General features: G+C 34.8%; 1 protein-coding gene across 1 annotated transcript; it reads right to left on the bottom strand.

Moving 5' to 3' along the window:
* Window positions 1–1,808: 1,808 nt before the first annotated feature.
* On the bottom strand, window positions 1,809–12,979 carry LOC149154133 (uncharacterized). Its single transcript, XM_089445528.1, has 6 exons — window positions 12,753–12,979; window positions 12,384–12,583; window positions 8,139–8,236; window positions 2,554–2,640; window positions 2,368–2,460; window positions 1,809–2,196 (listed from the first exon to the last, which is right to left on the bottom strand). Exons 2-6 carry the CDS (start codon window positions 12,580–12,582, stop codon window positions 2,011–2,013), a joined length of 663 nt encoding a protein of 220 aa, XP_089301654.1. The 5' UTR covers window position 12,583; window positions 12,753–12,979; the 3' UTR covers window positions 1,809–2,010.
* Window positions 12,980–13,243: the final 264 nt, after the last annotated feature.

Here is a 13,243-nt window from a genome sequence, read left to right as displayed (position 1 = left end):
TTGGGGGCAACACTACAACAAAACCAGCGATTTGCGCCAGATTTAGCGCCAGATTTTAGTGCATTTTTTTTGTAATTGTGATGAGCAACCTGCCGCTAAATCTGGCTCTATTGTACAATTTTTAAAGCGTCCTTTTTTGCACCTGATTTTGCATCCTTTTTCACGCTAGATTTTGCATCATTTTTTACACCAAACTATGCATCATTTTTTGCTTCAAATTTTGAACCAAGATTTGCATCTTATTTTATGACAGGTTTTACTTCTAGTTTTGTGTCATTTTTTGCATCTATTTTTCATTCTCTTTTGCTTCCTATTTTGTGTCATTCTTTGCTTCCATTTTTGCACCATCATTTGCATCAAGTTTACATTGTATTTTGAATCCAATTTAACGTCTTTTTATGCATCCATTTTGTGTCAGTTTTTGCATCTAGTCTTACGCCAGGTTTTGTATCTAGTCTTACACTAGTTTTTGCTTCTATTTTTGCACCAGCTTTGGTGCCTATCTTTGCACCATGTGTTGAATTTGATTTAGCACCAAATTTTGCATCCATTTTTGTGCCCATTTTTGCATCTTTTTTTGGACCATTTTTTACATCCACATTTACGTTTGATTTGTCTCCATTTTTCCCATCTCATTTTGCACCATATTTTGCGTCATTTGTTTCATCCAATTTTGCATCATTTTTAACACCATCTCTTGCATCTAATGTTACATCATTTTGAGCATCCAAATTTGCATTTATATTTGCATCTTATGTTGAGTCATGTGTTGTGTCCACCTTTGCATCTTATTTTGTGTCTAATGGTACATTCAATTTAGAGCCATTTTTTACGTCTACTTTTGTATTTGTTTTTGCACCAAGTTTTGCATCCAATTTTAAGCTATTTTATGCCCCTTTTTGCACCATTTTTTTGTGTCTACTTGTGTCCAATGTTGCACCATTATTTACACAGACTTTTTCATCCAATTTTGCATTTTTTTGGTGTCTAGTTTTACATCGTTTTCACCATCCAAATTTGCATCTTTTTTTGCCTCATTTTGTGTCCACATTTGCATATAATTTGTGTCTGAGTTCGAGCCTAAATTTGCATGTGATTAGGAATCATTTTTTACATCCAATATGGCATCCTTGGTTTCACCTTTTTTCAGCCCCATTTTGCATCTTGTTTTATGTCTTTTCTTACATCTTTTTTTTTCCTTTTTTGCACCCAAGTTTGCATCCCAAATTTACACCATTATTTGCATCATCATTTGGCATATTAATTTATAACGCTTTTTGCTTCTTTTTAACGCTCAACTTTGCATCTTATTTTACATCTAGTTGTTGTCTTTTTTTGCATCTAATTTGGTGCCCATTTATGTGTCCTTGTTTTTGCCCAATTTGATATCCTTTTGTATGCCATGTTTTGTTCCCTTCTTTGTGTCAACTATTGCACAAATTTTCACTTCTAATTTAAAACACTTTGTATGTCAATTGTTTGCATTTTGTATTAATTCCTCGTTTAACATCCAATTTTACTTTCAATTTTGCATCCATGGTTACATCCGCATTTGACTTCTTATATAAAGTATATTTTTCTTTACATATATGACCCCCTTTATAGATTCATAGTGAAATATATGATAGTTTCTAAATATCATTAAAGCAGATATCACAATTCAAAATCATTTGTAAAGAAATTTAAGAGAAATTGACAACATCCATCCAAAAAAATAACAATGTGTCATTAACAATTTTCAAAACATGTATAAAATAACAACATAATACTAATAAAATCAGTGTTATTTTTAATCAAAACAAGTAAAATTCAAATATGATTAACAAATCAAAATATTTCATGAATATCGTTATTCTACGATAAATTAACAACATACATAAATCAAACTCATCGTATGATTACAAAATCAAAATGTCTCATTGATATAGGGTAAATTCACAACACCCATCTAAACATAACAATGTCATTCTACACAATAATTTCTTCATAAAAAACAATGCATGTGCATGCCTAGCTACCACCACCAAGATCATCCTCATGATCATCTTGACCATCCTCATTACTCTGATCCACATCATCACCAACACCGCAACTATCATCATCATCTCCTCCTTCACCACCATCATCCTCATCATCTCCTGATATATGTTGAACATAATTTGGATCATCGTCTTGGCAATCATTACCTATAGCATTCTGACAAAAAAATCAATATTACATGTTAGTATTAATTACATAACACAATGCATGTTTTTGTTATACAATGTTAACCATAAAATGAGGTAAGATATAATATCTAATAGTACTAAAAAATAAAATGAAAATATGGTTTAAAAGTATATTGGAAATCCAACTAAGATTACATACCATAGAGTCCATCCAAACAACAAATTCAACCCATCTCTTTTGCTGCAACACCTCCTTTTCCAAATGATTTGGACGTCTTCCATATTTTAGTTCCTATCAATCAGTAAATAGGGAGAAATTAGATAACAATGACTTTCTTCTAGTACAAAATTTATTAAAAAAATATCACATGTTTAATATACTTACAAAGGTTGTTATCATTGCTTTTAAACCTTTCTGGCCACTACAATGAGTGACTTTTGTCTTGGTTAACCTCGCCTTGGATGCCTTGTCCTTAAACATAAACCAATTCAATTTATTTTCACACAAATACATGTCTAAGATACTTATAAGTATTAATACATTCTAAATAATGTTTAATGAAAAATTCAATACCTGAATGCTCTCATTGCCGGCTTTTCTTTGTGCATCCAACTTCTCATATGATTTTACAAGTTCTTTCCATACTTTAAAAGGTATGTCAATAGGTCTTCGTTTCAGTCTTTGATCTTGAGGCATTTTTTTTATTTTTCTTGTTTGGTTAAAAAATTTGGTTAAAAAAAACCGAACAAGTAATTCACATCAATGGCATGGGGACTCTATGGATATGTGTAAAAAAATGGCTATAAAGAAAACATCCAAAAAACATATGAGCTCTCCCTTTGATGGTCACTTGGGGCATATGGCTGGAAAGAAACAACTCCATTTTCGAAAATCAAGGACAATCCTTTCTCAAAGTCCTTCCTAACATTTGCTCCAAATGTCTTAAAATGAAAAACAAAATTCAAAAGTCATCCTCAAACATCTCCCTTAAATATAAGGCTGGACCATAAATTCTTCACTTTTATTGTTATCGGCTCTGGAATGATTTTTCTATATGCAATTATATAATGAAATATGTGTGCACTAATGAAAAAACATTGAGTTTCATTTTTCATAATCACAAACAATGAAAAAAGAATCACACGTAACTAGCATCATTTTGGAAATTTTATATTTATTAAAAATCTTTAACATGTTTTCCTCCCATATCTCATAAAAAGGTGTGAAAATTTTTATATACTCTCCAATAAGCCTAAGGATCACATACCTTTTAAAACTTTGCATTACCATTATATGTTTCTCCTTGAAGATATATAATATGTTTCTTCTTTAACATATATATTATGTTTCGCATTTCTTAATATTTGACAAAATACTAAAGTTGAAAACAGTGGTCATTGTCTCAATCATATTCCTGGTGATCTTGTTCAACATAAAACAGTTTGGTACAAGCAAAGTAGGCATGACATTTTCTCTGGCACTCATGATATGGTTTTTCTCTATCGGTTCTATTTTACTTTACAATATTATTTTAACATGACATGACAATTTTAAGGGCATTCAATCCTGTTTATATCTATTACTTGTTCAAGAGGAACACTATCAAAGCATGGATGTCCCTAGGAGGTTGCGTGTTATGCATAATAGGAGCTGAAGCTATGTTTGCTGATTTGGGTCACTTCTCAGTAAGATCCATCCAGATAGCCTTCACATGTGTAGTATTCCCATGCCTACTATTGGCTTACATGGATCAAGTTGCATATCTTATGAAGCATCCCTCTGTGGTGGAGAACGTATTCTCTGCTTCAATTCCAGATGGTTTTATCTGGCCAGTCTTCGTGATAGCTAGTGTTGTTGCCATGATTGCAAGCCAGGCAATGATCTCAGCAACAATTTCATCTATTAAAATGTCCATGGCCCTAGGATGCTTTCCCAGATTGAAAATAATTCACACATCCCGACGATTCATGGGTCAGATCTACATTCTTGTCATCAACTGGGTTCTAATGATAATGTGTGTCTTGGTATGTGATTGTTTTAAGAGCACGGTCGAGATATCAAATGCATATGGCATTGCAAATAGAGATGATTATGGTGACTACAAGCCTAGTGACTCTTGTCATGGTTCTTATATGGGCAAAAAATATATTCCTTGCGATTGGATTTCCTGTTCTATTTGGATCAACTGAGCTAATTTATTTTTCTACAGTTTTGATGAAAGTGGGGGAAAATGGTTGGATAAATGGTTTTTGCCACCTACTTCCTTCTTGTGATGTACATTTGGAACTATGGAAGTGTTCTGAATTATCAAGAGTTGTATATCTTGTTGGTCACAGAGATGTCAAGGCTAGAAAGGATTCATGGTTTCCTAAGAAAGTGGTTATAATCTACTTCTATGCTTTCATGAGGGCAAACTGCAGGGCAGGCCCTGCAAGCCTCAATGTACCTCACACCAATCTCTTGCAAGTTAGCATGACATATACTGTCTAACTTGAAGGTTTCCATGAATCAAACATGCTGAATGTTTTTCAAGGACCAAGTCACAACATCAATATGGTGATGGATAACAAAGATTTCCTTGAAGGTGGCAGAGATGAAGTGAATTTTAATGTGAAGTTAATAATCATAAGTTTTGTTGTCGACCAAGATCTTCATTACTTAGTCCTTGATTTTGTTTGATAGAGAATAATAGCCATTCCTACGATTAATCACTGATATTTATGAACAAAGACACCATTCTTTTTTCAATGAAGATGATAGGTGGTATTTTATATGCATGGTTAAGCCTAAGATAAGCCATGTTTTCTACATAAGAAAGTTATATTAAGTTATATCCATGAAAATGAAAGGAAGATGACATTGCATGTTTCCTCGTATAGCTAACCATCGCTCAATAACATTGGATGCTTCTCCACCTCATTCATTACATCATTGCTTAAGAACCTTGGATGCTTCTCCATTTTTTTTGACATCATGTATTGATTATGTTGTTGTTGGAGGTTTTACACTAAGTTTTTCAACATCGAGCTTACTAGGGCTTGCACCACCGGGGTTATTAGTAAGAATCTCATGAGGTTTGCATAGCCATGATTATTAGAATCAAAATAGTAGGATTTGCACTAAAAAACAGTTCATAGAGCTTTCCTGCTGGGGAGAAAATCACAAGTTCAACTTCTGCAGTGCAGAGCACCGAGAGCTCATAAGCTTTCTTCAGCAATCCACCTACGTTTGGAAAATGTAGCCTGCCTGCTATAGGGATCTAAATTGTCTACCATATTATAAAGTTATCAGGCTATAGGGATCTAAATTCTAATCTGTCTGAATATGATTTCATGAGCTTGGAAGAAATGCTCCATTCTCATTGAAAGATGTAGACAGACCAAAAGCACATCAGCTATAGTCTCTTATCTGCCTACTCCACCCCTGGATGTAATAAGCTTGATGTATGTGTATCTTCATTCTCAATGCGATATATAAAACATTGTCACAAAAGCACACATAATTTAAATAGAGAATATCAAAGAATATTCCTAATGTTTTATACTTTGCTCATAAGTCCTCCAGATTCTGTGAGCACTTGAATTGATTTAAAAACCAGTCAACTTTGACAACAGTAAATGCTATGACTAGGAATCCACTCTTATATTTTGAGAGTTTGAATTTGAGTCATAAAATAAGAGGAAATATGAGCTACAAATATTATATCAAACATTAAAAAAGAAATATATACTTCTGAAGCAAGTGTTATGATTGCCCAGTTTCGCTACCATATCAGCAGGGAGATAATACTTATGAAGAAAGTGTGGTACAACAATAATGTCTGATAATTAAAAATACCCAATATAAATAGGATAGAATAAAGATATTCATTTAGGATAGAAAATACATTAATAAATGATGAATGATACAATGACTTATGGTCTCGAGGTTATAAATACTATTGAATGGTCACAAATATGAAAGAAACATGTCAGCTGGTAACCCCCAGCCACAATAGCAGCTGGTAACCCTAAACGGATTCAACCAAATTTGAACCTGGGACCTATGGCCTCCCCAATGAAATTCCTTGGGCAGATGCTTCAACCGATTGAGCTAATACTGGAGGCTGATATAATTAATATTGAGCTAACCGTTGGGGCCTATTATATCTATTATCTATTATATAGACATATATTAATTATGTTCATTAAAGTGTGTATGAGTAACCAATTTTCCAAAGTTCCAAAAAAGTTCAAATGAAAAGAAAATACCCCCTACCTTGCACATCTGAAGCCATAGGCACAGGAGATCACAACCAAGGAGAATCCAGGTTCAGTAAAGGAGAATCAAACTCATTTGAACTCAAATACTTTTATGCTTCATTATCATTATTTTTCCAGAAAAGGTGACTAATGGGTAGTACTACCAAGTATGATTTTTCTCCACTATCCACGCCAGATATACTTTAGCCAGTGACATGATTCAGGGTTTTTGCTCACATTGTCTCTTAGATCAAGTCTATGGTGGGGGCTAGGAACTCCTAGAGTTTATCTGGTAAATCCCTAATGCATCCCTTGTATTAAGCATTACCTCCATCCTAAGTCACATGGTTTGGGTTTAAGTTTGGTTTCAGCAATGATTAGGTTCGGTTCGAATTCAAATTTTTTGATGAAGTTCGGACGAGGTTCACCATAAGGTTCACTTACTCTCTCTCTCTCTCTCAAATATATATAGCATCTGTTAGTAAGAAAAAACATCAATAAACATAAAAAATGCTATCATAGCCTTCAAAACTGCAAGGATTAATCATAAACTTGAGTTGTGACATGAGTTTATGAGTTTCAAAACATAAACTTGGTCAAAAAAAAAAAAGGTTTGCCAAATTTCGAGCCTCAAGGTGGAACTTCGGAGAACCTTGTGACATAGGATATAGCATCCAACACTTTAGAACCAAAATTTAATTCTAATGTTTGACTTTGTCTAAGACAAAAAAATTCGAAGGCCATGCTAAGCGATGTAGCAAGAATGTTGCTAGGGTTGTAAAGGGGCATGTTTCTTCGATTTTGCCCACATGGTGTCTTAGATCAAATCTAAGCTGTGGGCTATGAACTAACACAGGTTATCAAGTGAATCCCCAATGCATTCCTTGTATTAAGCATTACCTCCATCACCTTGGAAACTAAAATTAAAACCTACTGTTTGACTTCCTCTAATAAGACAAAAAGACTTCGAAGGTTATGCTAGGGAAAGTAATTATAATGTTATTAAGGGTGTAAAGGCCTCTAGTTCTAGCTTTTACTCTTCAATTTTATAATTATCATATCTTTTCTTTGTTCTGCAATGAATCGGTTGTAGCTTTTAATACAGAACTGTAAAAATAGACTTAATTTTAGTAATAGGCTCAATGACTAAAATGCAGTAGTAGACTCAACAATATTGACACTCAGAACTAGCTGCTATGTTCATGTGCCATGCAGACAAAGAAGCAGCAAAGTAAGAGATGTTTTGCTGCAGAAGTCGTCATACATGAAATCCAGGTGTATAGGTGAACAGGAGAAAAAGTAGGGTCATGCAAACAGAGCATACGCAAGTTTACTAACTAGATTTTGAAAAGAAAAGGAAATTTATTCAGAGATAACTTGAAGCAACTAGTGCAAGCGAGCAAACCGAAGGATAACATATAGCCTCAAGAATAACTTGGCAGGGATCAGCAAATAAGAAAAAATCACAATGACTCTGCAAAAAATCAGCAAGCAGTGGGGAAAATCAGAAGATTTGGAAATCAGAAAATGAAGAAAATAAATAGGAAAATAGTTTATCAGCACCCAAGATAACAGGAAGAATAAATAGGGACCCTTTTAAAAAATGTAAGAAGTGGCCAGGAGTAGGACAAGTACAAAGTGAGGAATTAACAAACAAAAATCATAGGCAATTGCTGAATATAATAGTATATGTGTCAGAAAGTGGAATCTTGATAAAATTGAAAATACCTGTCTCTCCCGAAGCTGTTTATATGTTCCTTTGTTCGATGGATCTGTCCCTAATTTATTGTTGCCATTGCTTCTGCCTTGAGCATATGAACTACCATCTGGAGAGGAAGCATCCATAATTCTGTTGTTTTCATATTTATATCTGCATAAGGGAATCTTGTTAAACAGAGTAAATAATCAACACAATCTAATAAATAATAAAATAAACAATGGATGCGACATAGTAAATCCCAACTCATCAAAAAACGATAAATAAAAAAGGCAGCCTAAAATATCAATGGTGATGAAAAATGGATATCGAATGAAATGTTCCTTGAGTTAATTCTCAACTATCATTTTTCCAAACAGAGGAGAATTGAAAACCTTCTAAGGGAATAGTTTTCTTCCATTAAAGAACCCCCAAGAAAATAATGGCTACATTTACTCCCAATGACTAACTATTACAAGTATTACAGTGCTATACTTGACACTATACTCTGATATAACCCAAAGAAGAATTAGGCGCACCATGAAGAAAACTACATAACATCTATGCTCAACTTGTTGCACCTATGTATTTTCTCATGTCAATATCACACCTAAAATGGGCATTGACCAATACATATTTACAGCATTTTATCTCTCCTAAAATCTTGAAAGCTATCCACATTCTGCCTTGCCTAAAATCTCCAGAACTCGAAACAGGAACCTGATTTTCTTTTCATTGAAGCACTTTAGAATCCTCTTCCCTGTAGTTATCTATCTTTTGCGTTCAATATGTAAAGAGGAATTATCCTTTAAGACTCTCTCTTAAAGTTTCAATGATTCAATCTTTCTTGAATTCTGCAGATATCAAGAAAAATGACCTCTGTACACAGAATCTGAACCAAAGACATTATAAAGATCACCATAAAAGTAAACCTTAAATGTCAGCCTTTCAAGTGACATCCTTACTTGTCACAGTCGTGGAAGTTTCACAGTTAATGGATTTGTAGTCACAGTGAACTTCATTATCTTGAGGCCTAGATTGTAATACAAGCATCAATCACGTCAGAAAAGCAAGCTATGAACTTTAAAAGTCAGGCTTTCAAACTGATCAAAGACAGTTGTTAATACATTCTAATTGTCTATATTTTGTTGTTTTGGGTGAGGCTGGAGTTGCATATAACTCCATACCCAGTACAGAGAGAGGGTACATAAGTAACTTCATATTTGGTACTGGGTGTGGAAACACAAGTTTCAAACCTAGGTCATCATTGTGATGAGCACTCCAACTTACTACACCAAAGCCAAAATGACTAATTATCCTAATTTATTTCTTGTCCCAAAAGCGAGAATTTGCCAATGTGACTCTGAAATTGAAGCCATTTCAGTCAGTGAAATTAATATACATATTTTTTATGTTACAGTTTCTATCTCTGTATTTAGTTTTCTGTATTTTGAACATGGACAATGTACTTGGAATAATTTAATTGATCACTTAAACCACGCACACTGTCATACATCAGCAGATATTATTGCAGCGCAACTGTCACAAAGCCTCCTTCCTAACTCACAGTAAATAAGTTGACATGACAATAATTTAACACGTCTATCCACATAATGCTGAATCTGAATTCATATATACAATCAACACATCTACACTAAATCAGTATCCTCAACAAGGATTTGCACTTTGATCTCCTACATGCACTAACTCTTGTGGTATCACACTGTTCATTTAGATCAACAGTGACCACTGAGAATTAATTGTGCTCAAGAACTTGTCCCCACTAAGTCACATCACAAATGCTCTTGATATCTGTCTTATGGCATTTTGACTGAAAATTGTACAAATTTGTGAAGAACTCAATTGGTCTTCCTGCCAAAGGCACTACCCAAAAGAGCATCCAAAGCAGGTTAAAACTTATGAAAAAAATTTAGAAACATATAAGAAAAGAGAACAAGATAAACAACAAAACAGAAATCCATAGGTCACAAAAAGACCTGTGTTAAGCCCGAAAACAAAGTCAAAATGAACTCATCCATCAGTGAGAAGAAAATAACAAGTGTAGGTAATGCAGTAGATGAATTGTTTAGTAGAAAAAACCTTCCTCTGAACTGGAAGAACTGCTTCTGATGAGAACATGTCATATTATTTATTAATATCCTTACAAACTATGGTCTAATATTAATAGTTATTACAGTTCCAAATCAGACTGTTAGTTACACACCCCTGGGATTATGTTAACTATTATGGGTGATCAATACTAAAACTTTTGTTGCTGTGACAGTTGATAATTAGTAGTTATTGGAATCATTGGTGTAATCTATACACGTGACCACAGCCAATTCATATGTATCACTAGTGTACTACTGTAATCATGGCTAAAGCCATGCTTTATTCTTTAATTGTGTCACTAGGTGTGGCTAAGGGCCAAGGCTGACCTAACCAACTTCGATCTGTAGACTGCCCTTCCCTACTCACTCACTGTTGTTTTTTAAGTTCCTCTGCCCATTCATGCTGATATTTCAGTGATCAGACTTGGCATGCAGAAAAAAAGGTAACCAGAGGAATATCAAGGTTTTTAACTTTTTTCATTTGTTTTTCCTAGCTAGAAAGATATTTATTAGGGCTGTTTGCACCCATTTTCTGCACTATTATAGAGTTCTTGTCGACTAAGATCAGTTCTTGCAGCATTAGGGTTCACATTATTAGTTTATTTCAAGATCTTTTCGGCCATTGTTCAGCAACTATGGGCTGGTTTATTTTTTTTTACTGCAGAACCAGGATTTCGGCCCTGCTTTTTCAGCAACCATTTGGATTTTCAGCTGATGGCATCACTTTTTTGTAATTGTGAAACTAGGGTTTCCATATCTCATTTTCTTCCTACAGTAGTTGGATATTTGGCTGGTGATAATGCCCCGAGTGTTATCTAGGGTTTCCAGATCTGATTCTTCTTCTACAGTGATCTTGAGATTTTTGGCCTAAGTGCTGTAGATCTAGGATTTCTTGGAACATCTCTTGTTTAGCATTTCCTAGGGTTTTAACCCACCTTCAAGGGTTCACTACATCAGCTACTCCAGAAGTCTGCTTGGAACATCTATTTTCAAGGCCCATTGGGCCATTTCAGCATACGGTCCAAAAAAATTTCGCCATCACCAAAAGCACTGCAAGTTCCTATCTATTCTTATAGGATTTATCCATATACAAGGGTTGTGTTTCTCTTCTAGAGTTCCTTGGACCTTTATTTACATGACCAACACTTCCTTTGGTATGTTTTTTCCCTCTCTTCAAATCCCAGCACTATCTTCTTACTCATTCTTTGCGGCAATATTTTTCTGATATGAAGTGCTTAAACCTACAAGCATCCAGACCTCTTGTATTGCACACTCTTGTTCCTTATATGGCTTTTCTCACTTGTGCACTTGATCTTTCTCTCTCAAGTGCATTAACGGACAGCTTCAGAACACATTTAGTGCTGGCTTTTCTCTTTATTGAAGACTTTTGGGTTGGCAATTTTGGTTCTATTCAATCTCCCATTTTGTTTGTGATCTCAAGTTCTCAACAGTAGTTTTCAACTTGTTTAATGAAATCTTGTTCTAAATATTTTCACATCACGTGATAACATATTAGCTTTCTTTGTGGTGCATTATAGTAATGTCGGATGCTATAGTCCCAAAGACAAATTATTAAATTATTTGTATGCCTTCAAATAAATAATTATTAGAGAGTACCACAAAGTATAAAAAGAGCCTTGCCTCCAATGATGCATATTCAGCCAGGGCTGGATTTCACCAGAGTTTGGCATGCCCAAGTAGGTGGAGAGCCCAAAGAGCTCGACTACTATATACTTAGTACTTCAATCAAGGATATTTTTGAGGAATTTTTGAGACAAACGAATACTTTAACTGCTATTCCCAAAAATGTCTAGGCATACTACCTCCAAGATAGTTATGCCTCTCAGAAGGGAAAACCTGAAGAAGAGTGGGGAGCAGCAGCATATACCATACCCTCTGTGCTCCAAGTGGGGTCAACTATAAAGTCGCCAGCAAAGGAAAAGCTGGTCAAAAGACCACAAGAATGACAATGCAAGAAGAAATTGATTCCGACAATCAGTCGACTGAAGATGACCTGCAGGCCCTATCCGCTCGACTTTAGTTGTTGTGACTGCTGACATTTAGCGATTTTTAGGTTGTTTTTCGTTGAACCTGAACTATATATTTTAAATTCAAATATTTTACCGACCCAGAAATAGAGATTCAATAAATGGAAGAGAAGCTTACTGATGGTGACATCGCCGTCGGGACTCTGGAGCATCTTGTCCATTCCCTTGGGGCCGAGTGAGGTGCGGAGGATTCTCGCAACGGACCTGGCGGCCGCAATGTTGGCCTTCTGAGCATCTAAGCCTCTGATTCGGGTCTTCTGCTCCTGCTCCTTTATTATGATAAATGGCCTCCCGTACTCATCAAATGCCAGCGCCATCCTGCAAACAGTAACAGATTGCAGCACAGAGATTAAAACCTAAACATACAAGAGTGGCTGCTAAAAACACACTGGATTTTGAACCAGAAACCTGAAATGCGTGTCCTCCTCTCTGTGTGGAAGACTGAATGTGCGGGTGGAAATCCATTGAAGTTAAAAATGGAACATACCTTGGCGCCGTCAATGGACTGAAGAACCGATCGTGGGGTTCGAGTGTCTGCTACTGGTGAAACCCTAATTCGCAAATCTCTGCAATCTCGTTTTCGCTCCCGCCCTGCGAAAAGCGAACAGATCCTCCTTCTTGTTCTAGAACGTAAACGAAGTTTGGGTTGGGAGGGGTTTTGTAAAGAAAAGTAAAGCTTTACCTTTTTTCAAAAATGCTAATTTCATAGTGAAAAACAGTAAATACATTTTTTTATTTTCACATCACTAGTTAAGTAGCTATATAATGTTTTTGGTTCTTGGTTAGGTTGGAAAATATTTATAATAATATAATTTTAGGGTTGTTGTTTAAGTTTATTAGGTGTTATTAAAACAATAAATACATTTTTTTTATTTTCACATCACTAAAGAAGTAACTATATAATGTTTTTGGTTATTGGTTAGGTTAGAAAATATTTATAATAATAATAATATAATTTTATGGTTGTTGTTTAAGTTT

Source organism: Pinus tabuliformis, chromosome 9 (genome assembly GCF_031772625.1).
Source record: "Pinus tabuliformis cultivar Carrire ecotype Pingquan chromosome 9, CPIR1, whole genome shotgun sequence".
Taxonomy (NCBI): Eukaryota; Viridiplantae; Streptophyta; class Pinopsida; order Pinales; family Pinaceae; genus Pinus; species Pinus tabuliformis.
The sequence above is the reverse complement of the archived record's forward strand: the minus strand, read 5'-3'. Positions and strand labels throughout refer to the sequence as shown.

Coding starts and splice junctions, on each gene's coding strand:
- LOC149154133 (XM_089445528.1), bottom strand. CDS start 12,582: ATGGCGCTGGCATTTGATGAGTACGGGAGGCCATTTATCATAATAAAG. Junction 8,237..12,383: donor CGACGGCGATGTCACCATCA/GTAAGCTTCTCT, acceptor CTTCCTCTCCAG/ATGGTAGTTCATATGCTCAA. Junction 2,461..2,553: donor AAGCAATGATAACAACCTTT/GTAAGTATATTA, acceptor ACTGATTGATAG/GAACTAAAATATGGAAGACG.